Here is a 16,636-nt window from a genome sequence, read left to right as displayed (position 1 = left end):
GCTGATAGAAGCAACTACTCTCTTTGGGCTTGAAAGGCCCTTTCAGTACAAAAAACAAAAAAAACTGTTAGTTTACTCCCTAAGTATATTTTGAATTTTCAAAAGAAAGTATACTATGGAAAGTTCTTTAATAAAGAAGAAACTACCAGAGAGACTTCTTCCTGGGTTAACAATGGTCCCAACAAAGCAAAAGTAAAGACATATATATATATTTATAAGAATTTAAAACTCATAGGAATCATGCTATATGTGTTAAAATGAACGATATTCCATCATCTACTTCTGTAAAGTCAAGTCATGGTCCTGGCGTCATCATCTCTTCATACTTTTGTATGGACTACATAAATATTATGTGCTTATTTATAAAAGACTCATTTTTATGATAAACATGAAAATCAGGCTAAAAGTTGGCATTTGAAAATGGAAAAAAATTAAGGGTTGCAAGGGAAGGAAGAAAAACATGGAGAATATGTTGTGAAAATGAAGCAAATGCTACAGCTCATGTTCAGTCCATTTATACTACAGTTTCATTTTATACTACACAGAAATTGAGCTTAAATTGTGTTACAAATTGATGTGACTTCAGAAGACAGAAAAGAGAACACTTTACAGGATAATATAGCATTTTGCTTACATGTTCATTCCAGGCATTCCAGGGCCACCTAAAGCATTCAGTGGGGGTCTCATTGCACCTCCATAGTTCTGTAATGATAACCAAGGGTCAGACTACCACAAAACAAAAAAACAAAACCAAAGAGGAGGGGGGAAAGAAAGGAGAGCAGGTTAATGATTTCCCTACATAACTCCTGATGGGATAAGGCCTGTGCAATTCATTCTCAGAAGGGTCCACTCTTGTACTTTTGCTTCTATTTTAACAATTACTTTGGTTTGTGCCTTTTAAAAACTACATGAATATGTACAGTCATTGGAGCATGTTAAGTGATTAAGGTATAGTTGCAATTATAATATTCAACATATCTTTATTAATTTCCTGATATCTGTACAACAGTGAACTTTTTCAAACAAAACATTTCATAAATCCCAGACTCTGTTTTTAAAGAAAGGACTTAGTCAACATGTTTGAAATTGTCTGACTCAGAAAAATTACATAAAGTCTGAAAACAAATAGGTGAATCCAGCATAAGAAAGTGGAATACAAACTTCTGTTCACAAAATAATATATCCAAGAGAGAAATGTACAAATATACAGATACACAAAAATATATGAACACTAAAGTATACTTCAAATATGTATGTGTGAATTATATGACTCAACAGGCTTCTGTCAATATCTATTATGTGCATTCAAAGGATAAAAACATTTTAATGTTTTAACATGCATATCAGCTTAGCTTAGTTTAGTTTCCACAAGGGCCAAAAGACTACTTTTAACATTATCATATTAATATATTTTGACATCATCAACTACTTTCGTGCTCGGTTTTCTGACACCACCTATTCCTCCAACATTTCTGATCACTCTTCTTCAATCTCCTTTGCTGGCTCCTTTTGTTTTGCTAGCTCTTGAAAGTGTTGCTTTTTCCCAAGTTCTAGCCACAGTATTCTTTTAAATAAATACACATTTATGGGTACTCTTACCTGCTACCATTAGTTCAACAATTATTTATATGTTAGGAATTTCAAATCTATTTTGTCATGATGTCTCTCCTAAGCTCTTAGATAACTCATATGTTGAACTTCATATCAGCTGTTTCTATCTGGATACCATTTCACACTCAACATACCTAAAGGTAACCTCAATTTTATCTTCTCACAGCTGTGTTCTTTATATTGCCTTCCTCAGTCAGTTCTGTGGCGTCACCTTCTATGCAGCAGTCCAGGCTAAGAACCTCTGAGAGCTTGATATTTCTTCCTTTTATTTCAATTTCCATATCCAGTCAAGTTACCAAAGTCTATTGATTCTACCTGTAAAATAGCTCTTGCAATACTGCCCTCCTTCGTATCACTCATCTCTGTCATTTACCGAGACTACTGTACTGTCTTAGTTAGTCTCTCTGACTTAGCCTCTCCCCTTCCCCATCTATTCTCCATACTGCCTCCAGAACTGTGCTTCTTAAACTCAGTCCTATTTATGTCACTTAAAAGCCATGATGCCCCACACTGCCTATCAAATAAAGTCTGTACTTCAGCATGGGTCTATGGTGTTATTCACAGATCAGCTCTAGCCTATATTTCCTGCCCCCATTTCCTATAATATTTACCTTCTTCCCCTACTCCCAACTATACCCTCCAGACTGCTGAATTTCTTGTGGTTCAGAAACATGCAGTATGCTTTTACACTCATGATAACTCATCTGCTATGGCCTTCTGTGTAGTAGGTGCTAAGATGACAAGGAAATATTCAATGAGAGAAGGTCTGTTAACTCCAGAGAGTAAGCCACAGTTTGTAAATAAATTACCTAATTACATGCTCTTCTCATTTTTTATTTACTTTTAATTTCAAGAAATCTTATTTAAACATCTCAATTGTGTATGCTATGGGATAAGAGAATGGTGTCTATCCACACTTGAGTCACTGGTTAAAGAGATAGCTATTTCTCTTAACCTCTGGAACAAGCATGGGGGTGGCAGCAGCAGTATTACCAAGGAGTCTCTGAGAAGAAAGTTAGTCACTGGGAATGAAATCTGAATGGTAGAGTATAATAGAAATTCTTCACACAAAAGGTTGCTCCTCATTTTTGATCTTAGGTGGTCTGTGTTTTATCAAGGAAAATGTTAGTTTTCCTTCTAGTTCTGGACATGGAAAGATACTGGTTTGAATCTCTCTTGCCCCTGCCCTGTTTCCTCTGCTCCTCTTTCTGTATGTGTGATTGTGGGCCAATGATTCTCCCAATGATCTGCTCAACCTTTATTTCCTTATCTGTAAAGTGAAAATATCATCTCTCTTATAAGCTTGTTGGAGGAAAAATGAAATCACACAAAACGCATATTAAAGTGCTTCGTGCATTAAAAGCATGATACCTGGTGCTCAAAAACTGTAGCTGTTAACTCTTATCACTGTTAATAAGGGACTGACTTAAATGAGTCTTCTCATTTTCCCTTGAGCCCTCAACCCTAACATGCTTTTGACATAGTGACTCCCTGACAGAGTACACGTATTTCTTTTCTTGACTTTTTTCCTACTGCCTAATAGTTTTTCTTTATGTATCTGAATCTCCTGCTAAAGAATAAGTACCTGAAGGTAGAGTCTGTATTACTCATCTTTGTGCATCCAGTGCTCAAGTATGACAGTGCACAAGTGTCATAGGAAATGAGTAAGAAATTATCCAACACATATTTTGATAGACTTACAAAATATTTTCATTTTGTGAAGAATCTGAAGCATATAGAGAACAGGAAGATAAGCTAGAATAACAACTAGCTTTCTAACTGGTAACAAAGGCAGAATGTGAAGAGCTAATTTCGAATCACTGAATTTTAAAGCTGATGGCAACTATACAATTCCATCTGGTTTAATCTCTCTCCCAATGCAACGCTCCTGACAAAAGGGCTGTTCAGACTCTGCTTGGAAAGTTTATAAAGAGTTTTTCCATGACTGGGCAGTTTAATTTCTAGCAAGTTCTTCCCCATACTGAGTTAAATTCCACTTCCCATCTTAAATTTGAAAATACAGAATTAGTTTACTCTCTCTTTACATGAGAGCCTATCATATATTTCCATCTCACTATTTCTCCACTCCAAGTATTTGATTTGGAAATCATGATATGTTTCTACTTGTATATAACTCTTTTATCCTTCAGATTTCTAGAGGAATTAGAACTAGTTGGACAGTCTTGTTGAATTTTTCTGTTAATCATATGGTACCTGCTGAGCCTAAGAACACAGACAAGCTAAGTATACCTTATTATAAAAGCCAAGTAGAAAAATTACTTCAAATATGGCATTAGGGAAGACATTTTTCTTGATTAAGCAGATAATTCTGCTTTTCTATTGAAAGGATACTGATATCAATCTAAAAATCATGTATTACTACTGAACGTAGATTTAAAATAGATTAAGGGGTGGAAAAAATATGCCAGCATTTGGAGCAAAGTTTTATTTCTTCATCCATGCAGTAGGTTTTAATCACATATTTACTATGTTCTAGGTGTGCACTTTGCCTACATCAGCATTGTCTGAGAATCAAATTATATATATTTCTTCTAGGAATTCAATTATTCCAATAGATAACTACTGTCCGTCTTCACCACACTGGTCCTAAGCTGAAAAAATTGTGGAAATAATATCTATGATATTATGATACATAATATCTATATATCTCATATCTATGATACAAAGGAGGTATGTATTTTATTTTGCATAAAGCTAGAAACAATATTCAAGAGACTGTTTCTATAATTTGGATACAAAAAAAGCAGACACATTCTGTTCTTGAGTAGCATCCATAGGATTAAATATCTGTCATGACAGTTGTTTTTCTATTATTTAAGAAACACAGCTAACTTTTATTATAAAGCTCCCAGTTCAAATCCATGTTACATATACCAGGTGTTATGAGTAAATACCTTACAAGAATCCCTTAATTCAAATAATTTTACTTCACTTTTTACCTATTATACCATTCATATGAATATGATTCCTATTTTCATTTAAGTACATGATATTTATAAATAATTTACTTTAACCTTTTATACTTATATACTGTGATTTTAAAAGTTGTTGTAGGTATTTCTGGTTTCTGAGGTAAATTCATACCAAAACACTTTACTTCCTCCAAATTATAAAGAAATAGATAGCAATGATATTAATCCAAATGGAAGAAATAAACTACTCTCTTTGGGTGTGAAAATGAAAAGAATTCATACTTATATGATAAACTTAGTTAAACTCTTCAATAAACAATTACTCCCCAGAAATGTTTTCTTACTTTCTGTCATAATTTACTTATAACACAAAACACATACATATTTGGCTAGATATTTATAAAATATAAAGACCAATATGCTTTTTACTTCTGCATTTTCAAATGAGATCTAAGTATTCATACAGCTTAGGTGAGCATTGGTTCATCTTTCAAACACTGCAAAACTGACTCAAATCAGACTCTAATTTTTAAAAGTATTGAAAATATTGGTCTGCAATGACAAAAACTCAAAGAGCAGCTAGCTGAAAAGTAAGAGAACTGAATGAAGAATAAATTACAGGCATCAACTTTTGATGTATATTTAAAATGCATCTGTTACGAAAATCTTTTGAGGAAAAAAATCCTTCAAGTTGTATATAGCTAAACTGGTTGGCTTAGCTCATTAAAGACTAAAAGTATATTCATTCAGTGAAATATCCTACAGATCTTATAAATTCTAACTGCCATTAATAGATTAATGATGGTTGGTCATAAAAATCATCATCCTTAACATGAGTAGAAATAGGAAAAAATAATTTAAATATCTAAATTAGGGTTTTATAAGATCTTAAGAAAATACATAGAAAATAACTGAGCCTAAATAAAAGAAATGGGTTTTTTATGACTTTGAAGATCCCACAAATATTTACATAACACTTTTTCTTATCATGTAATATGGTATCTCTGAAAAATTTGTGCTTCATGTCCCAATACAGTTTATATATACAGTTGACCCTTGAACAACATGGGTTTGAATTGTTCCAGTCCACTTATACGTGGATTATTTTCAATAAATACACTATTGGAAAATTTTTTGTAGATTTGTGACAATTTGAAAAAACTTGCAGATGAACCACATAGCCTAGAAATATCTAAAAAATTAAGAAAAAGTTAGGTATGTCATGAACGCATAAAATACATGTAGACATAAGTCTATCCTTATATAAGCATAAGGGGAGTGGTATGTAATATAAAATTAATAATGTGTTTTCTTACTGTTTTATAATTTTGCTTTCAAAGAACTACATTACTATACAGTATGTGCCTCTCTCTCTCTCTCTCCCTCTTCCCCCTGCCACCAACCCCAACAGGAGAAACTATGTATCAGTCTATCATCACATGTAAGTGGTTTAAAAAAATGTAACAATGTTTACAATACTGTATTGTGAATATGACTGTAATACTGTATGCCTTAAAAATGTTATAATGATTCATTCATTAGTGTATAGGATAGGCTATGATGAAGCAATCATTGATTATTACGCTAGTTTACCATAAAGCTATCATATTGCTGCTTCTTTGTTATCAATGCATGAATTGTTATACTTGTAAATAAATAGGAATTTTTTTCACATGATCTTTTCATTTTTGATGTCCCGTGTTAGAAATATATGTAATATCTACAGTGTTTTGTATCATTTAAGACAACATTGATGAAGATGCTGACAGATGATTCATCTTATAAACAGATGATATAAACTTACGGTATCGAAAAATATAGTGCAGTACTGTAAATGTATTTTCTTATGAGTTCTGTAATAACATTTTCTTTTCTCTAGCTTACCTTATTGTAAGAATACAGTATATAATACAAACAATATATAAAACATGTGTTAATTGACTACGTATGTTATCGGTAAGGCTTCCAGTTAACAGTAGGCTATTAGTTAAGTTTTAGGGAGTCAAAAGTTATACCGGGATTTTCGACTGTGCAGTGGTTTGGTACCCCTAACTCCCATGTTATTCAAGGGTCAACTGTATATTATTACATGTTGGCAGTAACTCCTTGGTCTAAGTCACATTTACCTGAGAATCAAATTATATATATTTCTTCTAGGAATTCAATTATTCCAATAGATAACTACTATCCCTCTTCACTACATTGGTCTTAAGCTGAAAAAAGCTTAAGACCAATGGGTGTTAGATTCTTAATTCTCTGACTCGTTTGGGTACACAACAAAATACTTAACATTTTTAAAGCAGATACATGAAACAAGCTCCTAAAACTATCACTTATAAAGTCTGTTCTTGGAAAGAATAAAGAAAGTAAATCAATTCATTCTTTTAACCAATGTTATGATACACTAACCTCTGACCTTTGAGGAAGAAATTTAAAATTCGGAATTCTGAATTAGTTTCTTTGAAATATAACATTACAACATTAGTTTCTACCCCATGCAGTTTTCCCAAGAGAGACAGAGGGATGTTTTAGCTAAAATAAGTGATATCCTGGAGCAGCATACTTAAAAATGTCATCAATAGCTGAATAGGTTCAATCTTGGTGTATACTTCTGGGAAATTTTGATACAGAAGTAGGCTAACATCTAATGTATACTGATAGTATTATGCATGTTCAGTAAGACCCATTTCAGTGTTTATTTCTAAAAGGTTCTCTATTGATTTCATATTCTGTAAAGAAATATGGTAGTATATAATAGTCAATGGCATTCTTTAAAAGATTTAGAAATATATTTTATGCTGCTTATTCTATTTAATTCAGTCAACTAGGTTTTATTTAACTTATCTTAGTTATCTTTTATAATAATTACTATAATTTTTTATATTTCCTCAACAGAACTAACAAAAGGGTAATAGTTATCATTTTTAATAATAATTACTATAATGTATTTCTACACAATGTGTTTTCTCCAATGTAACAAAGGCATATGTGTAGCACCTGTTAAAATGTGGTTTGTTGTTACATCAATTTGGACATGTCATAGATATGTCCTCAAGAGCCTAACAACCATGTTATTAAGCCTTTAATGTATATACTAGAAGCCAGCAAATAATACAGTTTGTTTGTATAAGATGAAGGCAAAAAACTCAGCCTCTAGCTTCCTGCACTGATTATTTATTTACCTGTGGTCCTAAGGGCACCATTCCTCTTGGAGGCGTCATTCTCTGCATTGGCCCACCCATATTTGGATGTCCTAAAAAGAAAAAAAGTATGACGATATTAGCAATGTAATGAGCATGAGTGCTAAACCGGAGGCTATAGCCTCCTCTCTGCCTGGTGTCACATCTTATTTACTAAGGACTGAGTTATTGACATCACCTCATCTTGGCTTCCATGGCCAGTTTTCTACCTCTTATCACTACTTACCCACACTCTCCATTAATGTCTTGAAATTGAAATGTTCTTCCTATTCTGTGTTGAATTACATCTCTCACACCATTTCCTCCTTTTTCTTTCTCTTGGAATAGTATAATAGAGCCATACATATTTGTGGTACCTAAACAGCTCTGATTATTGGGTTTGTTAAACTACCAAGTAAGTTACTTATTGCATAGCATCCTCTTTCCTCCTGCTTATCTTTCTGGTGGACTAACCTCTCTATCTGAAAAAGGCAGAGAAAATCACGAGTGATACAATCACTTTGAGTCTCACTTGTTTGAAGTTATACAAGAGGTTTTAGAAGTTACTAGTTAAAATACAGATTCTGGATATTTAATTATTCTGTTCCTTATGTTATCACTGCCCTCACTATCACACATAATTAAGAGTTAGCTAAAAAGATAATTACTTGGCCACGTTACCTGTAAAAATGCAACTGATATAATTATGGAATATCTGTACAAATAAAACCTTCCTTAGAAAATACAGGATTTCCTTTGAGATTTTGCACATCAATTTCACTTTTACTTTAGTCACCTTGTTGTCGAGTTGGGTCCATTCCACTGGGAAGTAATGGCTGACTTCCTGGGACACCTCCAAGAGCCTAGCATATTTAGTAAAACAAAATAAAAAGGAATATTGTAACTATTTATAAAATAAGTGCTGTAACAATTACAGAGTGCATCTAAGTATTTCATAAGATTTTTTTTTCAACATGTATTTTTTTTTCTATTGGAATATATATGATTTACAATGTTGTGTTAGTTTCAGGTGTGCAGCAAAGTGATTTAGCTATAAGTATACATGTATCTATTCTTTTTCAAATTCTTTTCCCATATAGGTGGTTACAGAATATTGAGTAGAGTTTCCTGTGCTATACGGTAGGTCCTTGCTGATTATCATTTTATATATAGTAGTGTGTATATGTTAACCCCAACCTACTAATTTATCCCTCCCCCACAGCTTTCCCCTTTGGTAACCATAAGTTTGTTTTCTAAGTCTGTGAGTCTGTTCCTGTTTGTAAATAAGTTAATTTGTATCATTTTTTAAGATACCACATATAAGTAATATCATATGACATTTGTCTTTCTCTGACCTACTTCACTTAGAATGAGAATCTCTAGGTCTGTCCATGTTGTTGCAAATGGCATTATTTCATTCTTTTTTATGGCTGAGTAAGAGTCCACTGTATATATGTACCACATTTTCTTTATCCATTCATCTGTTGATGGATGCTTAGGTTGCTTCCATATCTTGGCTACTGTAAATAGTGCTGCAATGAACACTGGGGTGCATGTATCTTTTCTAAGTATGGTTTCTCCGGATATATGCTCAGGAGTGGGATTGCAGGATCATATGGTAGCTCTATTTTTAGTTTTTTGAGGAACCTCCACAGTGTTCTCCATAGTGGCTGTACCAATTTACATTCCCACCAATAGTGTAGGAGGGTTCCCTTTTCTCCACACCCTCTCTAGCATTTATTGTTTGTAGACTTTTTGATGATGGTCATTCTGACTGATGTGAGGTGATACCTCATTGTAGTTTTGATTTGCATTTCTCTAATAATTAGCAATGTTTAGCACCTTTTCATGTGCCTCTTGGCCATCTGTATGTCTTCTTTGGAGAAATATCTATTTAGATCTGTCCATTTTTTGATTGGTTGTTTGTTTGTTTTGATACTGAGCTGCATGAGCTGTTTCTATATTTTGGAGATTAATCCCTTGCTGGTCACATCACTTGCAAATATTTTCTCCCTTTCTGGGGGTTGTCTTTTCGTTTTGTTTATGGTTTCCTTTGCTGTGCAAAAGCTTTTAAGTTTAACTAGGTCCATTTGTTTCTTTTTGTTTTTATTTTCATTACTCTAGGAGGTGGATGCAAAAAGATTTTGCTGCAATTTATGTCAAAGAGTGTTCTGCTTATGTTTTCCTTTAAGAGTTTTATAGTATCCCATCTTACATCTATGTCTTTAATCCATTTTGAGTTTATTTTCGTGCATGGTGTTAGAGAATGTTCTAATTTCATTATTTTGCATGTAGCTGTCCAGTTTTCCCAGCACCTCTTATTGAAGAGACTGTGTTTTCTATCCTGCTCCATTGATCTATTTTTCTGTCTTTGTGTCAGTACCATACTGTCTTGATTACTGTAGCTTTGTAGTATAGTCTGAAGTCAGGGAACCTGATTCCTCCACCTCTACTTTTCTTTCTCAAGGTTGCTTTGGCTATTCAGGGTCTTTTGGGTTTCCGTACAAATTTTAAGATTTTTTTGTTCTAAATCTGCAAAAATGCCATTGGTAATTTGATAGGAATTGCACCGAATCAGTAGGTTGCCTAGGGTAGTGCAGTTATTTTGACAACATTGATTCTTCCAATCCAAGAATGTGGCATATATACCTTTCCATCTGTTTGTGTTTTACCTCCTTAGGTGGGTTTATTCCTAGGTATTTTATTCTTTTTGATTTGATGGTAAATGGGATTATTTCCTTAATTTCTCTTTATGATCTTTTGTTTTTAGTGTATACAAATGCAACAGATTTCTGTGTATTAATTTTATATCCTGCAACTTTAGTGAATTCATTGATGAGCTCTAGTAGTTTTCTGGTAGCATCTTTAGGATTTTCTATGTATACTATCATGTCATCTGCAAACAGTGACAGTTTTACTTCTTTTCTAACTTGGATTCCTTTTCTTTATTCTTCTTCTCTGATTTCAGTGGCTAGGACTTCCAAACCTTTTTCACTTCTTATTTTAATGACTTGAGCCCTCTCCTTTTTCTTGATGAGTCTGGCTAAAGGTGTATCAATTTTATCTTTTCAAAGAACCAGCTTTTAGTTTCATTGATCTTTTCTATTGTTTTCTTTGTCTCTATTTCTGTTCTGATATTTTTTTTCAATTAATTTTATTTATTTTTGGCTGTGTTGGGTCTTTGTTGCTGTGCGTGGGCTTTCTCTAGTTGTGGTGAGCAGGGGCTACTGTTTGTTGTGGTGCACGGGCTTCTCATCGTGGTGGCTTCTCTTGTTGCAGAACATGGGCTCTAGGTGCGTGGGCTTCAGTAGTTGTGGCATGCGGGCTCAGTAGTTGTGGCTCGCGGGCTCTAGAGCACAGGCTCAGTAGTTGTGGTGCACAGTCTTAGCTGCTCTGTGGCATGTGGAATCTTCCCGGGCCAGGGATCGAACCTGTGTCCCCGGCATTGGCAGGTGGATTCCTACCAATTTTTACAGTTTTACAAATTTTTACAGTTTTTTTCTTGCTGCTGACTTGTAATCTCATAGCATTGTGGTTGGAAAAGATGCTTAATATGAGTTCAATTTTCTTAAATTTACCAAGGCTTGCTTTATGGACCAGTATGTGATCTATCCTGGAGAATATTCTATGTGCACTTGAGAAGACTGTATATTCTGCTGCTTTCAGATGGAATGCATAAATATCAATTAAGTCCATCTGGTCTAATGTGTCATTTAAAGCCTGGATTTCCTTACTGATTTTCTGCCTGGATGATCTGTCCATTGATGAAAGTGGGGTGTTAAAGTCCCCCACTATTACTGTGTTACTGTCAATTTCTCCTTTTATGGCTGTTAGTGTTTGCCTTATATATTGAGGTGCTCCTATTTTTGGTGTATGTATATTTACAATTGTTATATCTTCTTCTTGGATTGATCTCTTGATCATTACGTAGTGTCCTTGTCTCTTGTAATAGTCTTTATTTCAAAGTCTGTTTTGTCTGATATTAGTATTGCTACTCCAGCTTTCTTTTGATTTCCATTTGTATGGAATACCTTTTTCCATCCCCTCACTTTCATTCTGTATGTGTCCCTAGATCTGAAGTGGGTGTCCTATAGAGAGCATATATACAGGTCTTGTTTCTGTATCCATTCAGCTAGTCAATGTGTTTTGGTTGGAGCACTAATCCATTTATATTTAAGGTAATTACTGATATGTATGTTCTTATTGCCATTTTGTTAATTGTTTTGGATTTGTTTCTGTAGGTCTTTTTATTCCCTTCCACTTTTGTTCTCTTGTGATCTGATGACTATCTTTAATGTTGTGTTTGGATTCCTTTTTCTTTTTTGTGTGTATATCTGTTGTAGATTTTTTGTTTGAGGTTACCATGAGGTTTTGATGTAGCAGTCTATACATATACAAGATTGTTTTAAGTTCACGATCTCTTAATTTCAAATGCATTTCCAATATCCTGCATTTGTACTCTTCTTGTGATTACTGGTTTTGATATCATATTTGTGTGTGGATGATTTCCTATCTTTACTGTATGTTTGCCTTTACTGGTAAGCTTTCCCATTCATAATTTTCTTGTTTCTAGTTGTGGGCTTTTCTTTTTCGCCTAGAGAATTTCCTTTAGTATTTGTACAGCTGGTTTGGTGGTGCTGAATTCTCTTACCTTTTGCTTGTCTGTAAAGCTTTTGAGTTCTCCGTCAAATGTGAAGGACAGCCTTGCTGGGTAGAGTATTCTTGGTTGTAGGTTTTTTCCGTTTCACCACTTTAAATATATTGTGCTATTCCCTTCTGGCCTGCAGCGTTTCTGCTGAAAAATCAGCTGATAACCTTATGGGGATTACTTGTATGTTATTTGTTGCTTTTCCCTTGTTGCTTTTAATATTTTCTCTGTCTTTAATTTTTGTCAATTTGATTAATATGTGTCTCAGCATGTTCCTCCTTGGCTTTATCCTCTATGGGACTCTGTGCTTCCTGGAGTTGGGTGACTATTTCCTTTCCCATGTTAGGGAAGTTTTCAGCTATTATCTCCTCAAATATCTCCTCAGGCCCCTTCTCTCTCTCTTCTCCTTCTGGGACTCCTATAATGTGAATGTTGGTGTGTTAAATGTTGTCCTAGCTGTCTCTTAGACTGTCTTCATTTTTTTTTTTTTAATGGCAAGGCGTTTTATTTTAAATATAGCAGTGTGTCAATCCCAAACTCCCAATCTGTTCCTCCCTGTCTTCATTTCTTTTCATTCTTTTTTCTTTATTCTGTTCTGCAGCAGTGATTTCCACCATTCTGTATTCCAGCTCACTCATATGTTTCTCTGCCTCATTCTGCTATTAATTCCTTCTAGTGTATTTTTCATTTCACTTATTGTATTGTTCATCTCTGTTTGTTGTTTATACTTTCTAGCTCTTTGTTAACATTTCTTGTATCTTCTTGATCTGTGCTTCCATTCTTTTTCTGAGATTTTGGATCATCTTTACTATCATTACTCTGAATTCATTTTGGGGTAGATTTCCTATATCCACTCCACTTAGTTGTTCTGTAGTTTTATCTTCTTCCTTCATCAGGGACATATTCCTCTGCCCTCTCATTTTGTCTAACTTTCTGTGTTTGCAATCCCCCATGCTGCAGGTTATAGTTCCTCTTCCCTCTGGTGTCTGCCCCCTGGTGGACAAAGCTGGTCTAAGAGACTTGTGCAGGCTTCCTGGTGGGAGAGACTGTTGTCTGCCCACTGGTGGGTGCAGCTGGGTCTTGTCCTTCTGATGGGCAGGGTCATGTCAAGGGGTGTGTTTAGAGGTGGCTGTTGGCTCAGGATGACTTTAGGCAGTCTGTGTGCTGACGGGTGGGGCTGTGTTCCTGCCCTGTTGGTTGTTTGGCGTGAGGCATCCCAGCTCTGGAGCCTTCAGGCTGTTGGGTGGGGCCCGATTTTGGCATCAAAATGGCGGCCTCCAGGAAAGTTCATGTCAATGCGTACCTAGTACCTCTGCCACCAGTGTCCACACAAGATTTCTTATATTTCACACTCATTTATGAATTTTATATGTCTGTACACCCAGTATAATTTCTTAGTTTTAAAATGATCCTACTTTGCCCAGTTTTCAGGCAAAGAAAATTGGTACTGTTGGGAACAAAATCTAGGCAAAAATTGTCCTATTTCTTCTTGAGAAGTATATATAATGCCTTTCCCCGAAATTAATTTACTAAGGGTAAATTAATTTTGCTTCTTAAATGTAAGCTATTTCTATAGATTATTTTACTCACTGGGGATTATAATAGGAGCAGAACTAAAATGCCAAGGGGCCAATGAATATTGTTTTGGGTAGTCATATTTTCCTAAGAAACTATTTAGAAAAATAATATTCCAATTAAGTTCAAACAATTTGGCTGAATGGAAAAAGAGAACTAGAACTGAAAAAAGGTGCCAATTAACAGATAGGGTTTATATTATGCAGGGGTGCAATACTGGATACATACTGAATTGTAAGTTTCTAATAGTCATCTGAGAAGCACTTAGAGCTGGACCAAGCTATAAATGATTTAAACATACTGATCCTATGAAGCATGTATGTATACATATATACAGATAATCCTGTCAACTGGCAAGAATTTCTATAAAGGTTCACTAATTTAACTTAAAAGCAGGAATATCTTATTTCATTAGTTTAAAATTTCAAATATTTCAAGGGAAATTTCATATTAAATAATTTATTTATCCAGACCAGAACTGTTTTGCTAGTTGTTATCATTGGGATGCAGTAGAGAACTGCCATTTTTCAAGCCATTTTTGTAATCCTTTGATTTTTTTGTTTACAAGCACACTCAATGTCAATTTATTGATCTCCTACTAAATGACCTATTTCCTGCTTACCTTTCCAGCCTAATTTCTTGCTACTGCCAAGCTGACATTCCAACTTCCAGTTATACCAAACTCCTTTCAGATTTTTCAATTCATGTACTCAGTCAACAATATCTAAATGCCAACCATTAAAAGCAAAATAAAACAAAACTAAACACAAACTAAAACTAAACTTTCTTGTCTCTCTAGGAGGTCACAGACCCTCAAGTGCTCATTCTGACATTTTAGCTCTCAGTTTAGGGATAATTTCCTAACAAAATTCTTCCATATAATCCCAGTTTGGCATAAATTCTCCTTATATATGCTTTAAAATATAAATATATTTTTAAAAATTTCAAACTTATAGAAAAATTGCACAGACAGTACAAAGGATTCCCATATACCCTGACACTGACTGCCCAATAGTTAACATTTCACCGTATCTGCCACTTGAGAGCAAGTTGCAGACATTATGCCTCTTCACTTCTAAGTACCACAGAGTTTAGTTCCCTAAGCAAGGATATTCTCTTACATAACCACAACACAACTTTTCAAGTCAGGAAATCCATTGATACAACACTACCATCCAAAACACACAGACGCCATTTAAATTTTGCCACCTGTCTCAACAATGTTTCTTTTTACTTTCTGGGACCAGGATCTCATGGAACACATATTGCATTTAGTTGTCATGTCTCTTCATGCTCTTCCAGGTCTTTCCTTAGTCTTTCTCTATCATAGCCTGAATAGTTTTGAAGAATGAGTCTTAAATTCTACAGGATGATCCTCTGATGTCTCTTCATGACCCAGACTCAGGTCTTATTTTCTTAGGAATACTGAAGAACTGATGCTATACTCTTCTCAGTGTATCACATCAGAGGGTACATGATGTTGACTCATCCCACTACTGTTGATGTTAACCTTATCATCTCATTCTATTGGTGTTTGCCAGGTCCTACACTAGATCATGATTTTTCCCCTTTGTAATTGGTTACATTCAGTATTAGAGCTATTCCAAGACTGTTAATATCCCATTCCTCATCAATCCTTTATCAGCCTTAGCATTCACTGACAACTCCTAAGCACTGTAACAGTTGCCAAATGGAAACACTGCATGTGTATCATTCTTTCTATGCTTACTAGTTGGCATTCCATTGTAAGGAACAGCTTTCCCTTCTTACTGATTGATACGTTGACACTTACGGATTACTATTCTAATCAAAGGGTTATAATCTATTTACTGTCATCATTCATTTTAATATTTAAATTATGCAAGATCTGGCCAGTGGGAGGCTCTTCAAGCTGGCTCTATTGTCCTTTTGAAACATTTCCATCATATTTTGAGCATTTCCTTACTGGTATGAGATGTTCCAGGTTCATTTCATACTTTTCCTGGCCTAGCTCTGGAATCAGACCTTTCTCCAAAGGGTCCTGATTCCTTCTAGTGGAGGACAGCATTTAGGCACCAAGATCTGGGTTCTCAAAGTGCTCCTTCTTAGTTGAGTACATTGCCTTTTGGCTCTCTCAGTAAATGCTGCACTTGAAAATCTATGTGAATATGTGCACACATATATATATGTACATACATAAATTTATGACTAATTTTATATCTATCTGTGTGTGTGTGTGTATGGTACATACACATACCATAAATTCATACTCTCTAACACCAATCAAACACGTCCAATTACAATCCAAAACCTCAGGATTATTTTCAGTCTTCTTCCTTCTTATGTTTGTAAGTATTTTCTCCAACAGTGAGAAACCTGGCTTTCATTATCTTTAATGAAATTTTCTTTATCTATAATTATCTTTTACACCATTATGTGGCTATCTATTTTACGTTTGGTAGTGTATATATGTCCATGCCACTCTCTCACTTTCTCCCAGCTTACCCTTCCCCCTCCCTGTATCCTCAATTCCATTCTCTAGTAGGTCTGTGTCTTTATTCTGATCTTGCCCCTAGGTTCTTCCTGACCATTTTTTCTTTTTTTTAGATTCCATATATATATGTTAGCATATGGTATTTGTTTTTCTCTTTCTGACTTACTTCACTCTGTATGGCAGACTCTAGGTCCATCCACCTCACTACAAATAACTC

The 16,636-nt window shown here is 34.7% G+C and overlaps 1 protein-coding gene across 3 annotated transcripts in view; it reads right to left on the bottom strand.

Annotated features, from left to right (window-relative positions):
* Window positions 1–16,636, bottom strand: part of SSBP2 (single stranded DNA binding protein 2) — a gene marked incomplete at its 3' end in the record, with an annotated part of 295,732 nt that overhangs the window by 37,861 nt on the left and 241,235 nt on the right. For all 3 annotated transcript variants that reach the window (XM_082837009.1, XM_082837010.1, XM_082837008.1), the window contains exons 7-9: window positions 8,520–8,586; window positions 7,727–7,797; window positions 635–702 (exon numbers count right to left, since the gene is read on the bottom strand). In XM_082837009.1, the coding sequence (XP_082693135.1) occupies window positions 635–702; window positions 7,727–7,797; window positions 8,520–8,586 (206 nt within the window). The remainder of the gene's footprint in view (window positions 1–634; window positions 703–7,726; window positions 7,798–8,519; window positions 8,587–16,636) is intronic.

The sequence above is a fragment of the Leucopleurus acutus genome (assembly GCF_964270905.1).
Source record: "Leucopleurus acutus genome assembly, chromosome: 3".
Lineage (NCBI taxonomy): Eukaryota > Metazoa > Chordata > Mammalia > Artiodactyla > Delphinidae > Leucopleurus > Leucopleurus acutus.
This window is presented reverse-complemented; position numbering and strand designations above follow the sequence as displayed.